Raw genomic sequence first — 5,920 nt, 5'->3', positions numbered from 1 at the left:
AGGAATTTTGTCACCAAATTTGCCTTTGGAAGGAGACGAGCAATAGTAGAATGAAAAGACAATACTGAATGAAGGATTTATAACTGAGGGGCTTTATCAGGGTTGTTGGATTATAGAAAAGGAGCCACTAGAGTAGATGAAAAGGAATAAATAAGGGAGAAAATGCTATAATAAATTAAGGGAGTAAAGTCATAGACCTAGTAGAAGGGCCATGGTGGTCAGTTGAATTTAGGTCTTTAAGGAGCTTGAATAACATACATAAATCAGCTAGAACTATTATGATCCTCAGCCTACCACCTATGACTTGCTGTTTGATACAAACTCTCTTTCAGGCAAGCTCGTTTTCATTTATCATGGGCTGCACCCCTAATGCTTCACATTCCCCAGTCTTCTTGCTTCTTGGATTCTCGAGAGCTAGAACCTCCCCAAGTCTCCTTTTCCTCCTGTTCCTGGCTATTTACCTGGCCACCATAATGGGGAACGTGACTCTAGTGCTGCTAATCTCCAGGGACTCCAGGCTCCACTCACCTATGTATTATCTGCTCCGTGGTCTCTCCGTGATAGACATGGGGCTGTCCACAGTCACCCTGCCCCAGTTGCTGGCCCATCTGGTCTCTAGTTACCCAGCCATTCCTGCTGCCCGCTGCTTGGCCCAGTTCTTTTTCTTCTACGTGTTTGGAGTTACGGATACACTTGTTATTTCTGTCATGGCTCTGGATCGCTATGTGGCCATCTGTGACCCCCTGCATTACCATTCAGTGATGAATCGCCGACTCTGTGCCCGCTTACTGGCCTTGAGCTGGATGGTGTCCATAGTGCACACCATGCTGCACGTGGGACTTCTCTTGCCTCTATACTGGGCTGGGGATGCCAAGGGCAACGTTAACCTTCCCCACTTCTTTTGTGATCACCGACCACTTCTGCGAGCTTCTTGCTCTGACATACATTCCAATGAGCTGGCCATATTCTTGGAGGGTGGTTTCCTCATGCTGGGTCCCTGTGCCCTCATTGTCCTCTCCTATGTTCGCATTGGAGCCACCATCCTACGTTTGCCTTCAGCTGCTGGTCGCCATCGTGCGGTTTCCACGTGTGGATCCCACCTCACCATGGTTGGCTTCCTCTATGGCACCATTATTTGGGTCTACTTCCAGCCTCCTTCCCAGAACTCTCAGGAACAGGACATGGTGGCTTCTGTGATGTACACTGCCATTACACCTTTGGCCAACCCTTTTGTGTACAGCCTCCGCAACAAGGATGTCAAGAGTGCACTTCACAGGCTGCTTGGATGGGGGAAAGTGGACTCCTGATTAGCCTGCCTAAGAGCTATTTTGGTTAGTTGAGGAAAGAAGTGGGGAGATTTGAGCATGACTGGTTTTGGAAAGATGAGGGAAAGATGGCCTGGACAACCTATGGAACTCCAGATTCAGCTCTTGTTAATATGGTGCTCTGACAGCTGTGAACATTCTACATTCATGCCACATGTGCTCAGGGCTTCCTCCTCAGTATACCGCAGGAACCCCTTCCTCAGAACACTTATCTTCAGTTATCAAAGTGGATATAAATGAGTCACTAGGCCTAAGATATTTAATCCCATAGTTTTGAAGAAATATGATAATATTACTGTGAAATCTGAACTAAAGCAGAGACAGTGAAGTTATTTATGACCATGTTTAACTTGGTGTGCTTGCTTGTGGGAAGTGTGCCGGCGTGTATCAGGAAGTTAGGGAAAGGGAACAATTTAAGTAGATAGGGGTGGCAATTTTACACCTATTCCATTCAGTGAGCAAATATATGCCTAGAATCCAGTGTGAAATGGGGGCCATGATTCTGCTATTCCATACCTTAGCCTCAGTTTCCATGGGCCTGCTGTGGTATGAACATCTTATTCTAATGTGTATGATTTCTATTTTTATATTTTAAATTAATTTTTTTAAGTTTTAAAGTAAGACAGAGAGAAAATGTAAATTTTAATAGTTTGCTGCATAAAACAAAGAACTGCAAACTATTTCAACAACAAAGAAAACAAAATGGCTGTGCTTAGCTTGTTGGGAAGTAGACTTCACTTCTATTTTATTAGCTCCTATGAGATTTAGAGTGATAATTAAAAATATTTTGAGTCCTTTTTTTATTGAAATATAGTTGAGACACAATGTTACATTAGTTTCAGGTGTACAACATGGTAGTTTGATAAGTCCGTATGTTATGCTGTGCTCACCAAAAGTGTAGAGACCATCTGTCACCACACAATGCTATTAGCGTACCATCGACTACTTTTTAAAATATAATTGAAATATAACACTGTAAGTTTAAGGTATATAAATTGTTGGTTTGATACATTTTTGTATTGTAATATTATTACAATAGTTCCCCCCCTTAACCTCAGGGGATATTGTCCAAAATCCCCAGTGGATGCATGAAACAGCAGATAGTACTGAATCCTACATATGCTATGCTTTTCCCTATAGATACATAATATGATAAAGTTTAATTTACAAATTAGGCAGGATAAGAAATTAACAAAATCAATAATAAAATGGAACAATTATAACAATACACTGTAATAGAAGTTATGTGAATGTGTTCTCTCTCAGAGTCTTTTATTATATGGTGCTCACTCTTCTTGCAATGGTGCAAGATAATAAAATGCTTATGTGATGAGATGCAGTGAGATCACTGACACAGACAATGTGATAAAGCATTAGGCAGCTACTGACCTTCTGACAGTACGTCAGAAGGAGGATCATCTGCTTTTGGACTACAGATGACTGCAATTAACTGAAACTGCAGAAAATGAAACCACAGATAAGGGGGAACTGTGGCACCCAGCCAAGTGTTAGCTAGCACATCTGTCATGCCATGTAATTATTTCTTCTTGTATAGGAAAAATGACGATCTTGTCTCTTAGCAAGTTTGAAGTTTGTAATACAGTATTGTTGCCTATAATCACTATGCTGTGCATTAGATCTCCAGGACTTACTTATCTACTTGTTGCAGGTCTGTACCCTTAAATGACATCTCCCCAACTCCCCTACTCCTCAGTCTCTGGACTACCATTTTACTCTGTTTTTATAAATTCAGTTATTTTAGGTTCTACATAAAAAGTGAGATCATACAGTATTTGTCTTTCTCTGTCTGACTTATCTCACTTAGCCTAATACCTTCAAGATCCATTCATGTGGTCACAAATGGTAGAATTTCCTTCTTTCTCATGGTTGAATAATATTCAATTGTATATAAATGGAATATTACTCAGCCATAAAACAGAATGAAATCTTGCCATTTGCAACGACATGGATGGAGCTGGAAGGTATTATGCTAGGAGAAATAAGTCAGTTAGATTTCACTCATATGTGGAATTTAAGAAACAAAACATATGAACATAGGGGGCAAAAGAGAGGCAAGCCAGGAAACAGACTCTTAACAATACAGAACAAACAAATAGAGGGGAGGTGTCAGGGGGATGGGTTAAATAGGTGGTGGGTATGAAGGAGGACACTTGTGATGAGCACTGGGTATTGTATGCAAGTGATGAATCACTAAAATCTACAGTTGAAACTAATATTACACTGTATGTTAACCACCTGGAATTTAATAAAAACTTGTCTGGAAGACACTTAGGTTGTTCCATTGTCTTTGCTATTGTGAATAATGCTGCAAATATTTTTTTTGATATCCATCTTTCATTTCTTTTGCATGTATACCCAGAGGTCGTGTTTCTGGTTCATATGGTGGTTATAGTTTTAATTTTTTGAGGAACCTCCATACTGTTTTCTAGTGGCTGCACCAATCTACATTTTCAGGATCAGTGCTCAAGGATTCCCTTTTCTTCACTTGTCTTTTTGATGACAGCTATTGTGTAACAGTTGTGAGGTAATATTTCATCATAGTTTTGATTTGCATTTCACTGCTAATTACTAAAGTAGAGTACTTTTTCATATACCTGTCGGCTGTTTGATTGTCTTTTTTGAAGAAATGTCTATTAAAAATCCCTTGCAACTTTCTTAATTGGGTTATTTGTGAGTTTTATTTTTGCTGTTGATTTATCTGTGTTCCTTATATATTTTGGACATTAACCCCTCATCAGATATATGGTTTGCAAATATTTTCTCCTGTTCCCTAGGTGGCCTTTTCATTGTCTCTTTTGCTGTGCAGAAGCTTTTTAGTTTGATGTAGTCCCACTTGAGTATGCTTTTGTTGTTTGTGCTTTTGGTATCATATCCAGATACCATTGCCTAGAACAATGTGAAGGAAATTCTTCCCCATTTTCTTCTAGAAATTTTACATTGCCAGGCCTTATGTTTCTGTCTTTAGTCCATTTCAAGCTAATTTTTGTTATGGTATAAGATGGGGGTTCAATTTCATTTCTGCATATGTGATCATCCAGTTTCTCCAGCACCATTTGTTAAGGAGATTATTCTTTCCCCCCTGAGTATTCTTTTTTAAACATTTATTTATTTATTTTTCTTAAAGAGTTTATTGTCAAGTTGGTTTCCATATAATACCCAGTGCTCATCCCAACAACTGCCCTCCTCTATGCCCATCACCCCCTTCCCCTCTCCCCTACCCACATCAGCCCTCAGTTTGTTCTCAGCATTCAAGAGTCTCTCATGGTTTGCCTCCCTCCCTCTCCCCCACTATTTTTCCCCTTCTTCTCCCCCGTGGTCCTCCGTTAAGTTCCTCCTAATCCTCCTATATGTGCAAACATATGGTATCTGTCCTTCTCTGCCTGACTTATTTCGCTCAGCGTAACACCCTCAGGTTCCATCCATGTTGCTACACATGGCCAGATTTCATTCTTTCTCATTGCCATGTAGTATTCCATCGTATAGATAAACCACATCTTCTTGATCCATTCGTCCGTTGATGGACACTTAGGCTCTTTTCACGTTTTGGCTATTGTTGAGAGTGCTGCTATGAACATTGGAGTACATGTGCCCCTATGCATCAGCACTCCTGTATCCCTTGGGTAAATTCCTTTTTTAAAAATTTTTTTAATGTTTTATTTATTTCTAGGAGAGAGAGAAAGAGACAGCGTGAGCAGGGGAGGATCAGAGAGAGAGGGAGATGCAGACTCTGAAACAGGCTCCAGGCTCTGAGCTGGCAGTCAGCACAGAGCCCGACGTGGGGCTCGAACCCACGAACCGTGAGATCATGACCTAAGCGAAAGTCGGACGCTTAACCAACTAACCCACCCAGGCGCCCCGCCTTGGGTAAATTCCTAACAGTGCTATTCCTGGGCCATAGGGCAGTTCTATTGTTAATTTTTCGAGAAATCTCCACACTGTTTTCCAGAAGGGCTGCACCAGTTTACATTCCCACCAACAGCGTAGGAGGGTGCCCGTTTCTCCACATCCTCGCCAGCATCTACAATCCTCTGATTTGCTCATTTTAGCCACTCTGACTGGCATGAGGTGTTATCTCAGTGTGGTTTTGATTTGTATTTCCCTGATAAGGAGGGATGCTGAGCATCGTTTCATGTGTCTGTTGGCCATCTGGGTGTCCTCTTTGGAGAAGTGCCTGTTCATATCTTCTGCACATTTCTTCTGGTATTTTTAATGAAGAAATATTTCTGACACAAATAACTGTAACAGAATATTATACATTACCTAACTTTATTGTCAAGTCATTGCTAATGTTGCATCTTTTCTACTTCTACCCACTTCTCCTTATTAACTTTGAAACAAATCCCAGATCTGATATCATTTCATCCGTATATATTTCAATACTAATTTCTAAAGGTTACGAACTTTTTAAAAGTTTATTTTTATTTATTTTAAGAGAGAGATAGAGAGCAAGTCGGGGAGGAGCAGAGAGAAAGGGAGACAGAGTCCCATGAAGGTTCCGTGGTGTCAGCACAGAACTCAATGTGGGGCTCAAACTTACGAACCGTAAGATCATTACCTGAGATGAAATCAAGAGT

General features: G+C 40.6%; 1 protein-coding gene across 1 annotated transcript; it reads left to right on the top strand.

Moving 5' to 3' along the window:
- The first annotated feature begins 353 nt into the window (after positions 1 to 353).
- On the top strand, positions 354 to 1,307 carry OR1B1 (olfactory receptor family 1 subfamily B member 1). Its single transcript, XM_077768178.1, has one exon. The coding sequence runs from the start codon at positions 354 to 356 to the stop codon at positions 1,305 to 1,307; it is 954 nt and encodes a 317-aa protein (XP_077624304.1).
- The last annotated feature ends 4,613 nt before the right edge of the window (positions 1,308 to 5,920 follow it).

The sequence above is a fragment of the Crocuta crocuta genome, unplaced genomic scaffold (genome assembly GCF_008692635.1).
Source record: "Crocuta crocuta isolate KB4526 unplaced genomic scaffold, BGI_CrCroc_1.0 scaffold35, whole genome shotgun sequence".
Taxonomy (NCBI): domain Eukaryota; kingdom Metazoa; phylum Chordata; class Mammalia; order Carnivora; family Hyaenidae; genus Crocuta; species Crocuta crocuta.
The sequence above is the reverse complement of the archived record's forward strand: the minus strand, read 5'-3'. Positions and strand labels throughout refer to the sequence as shown.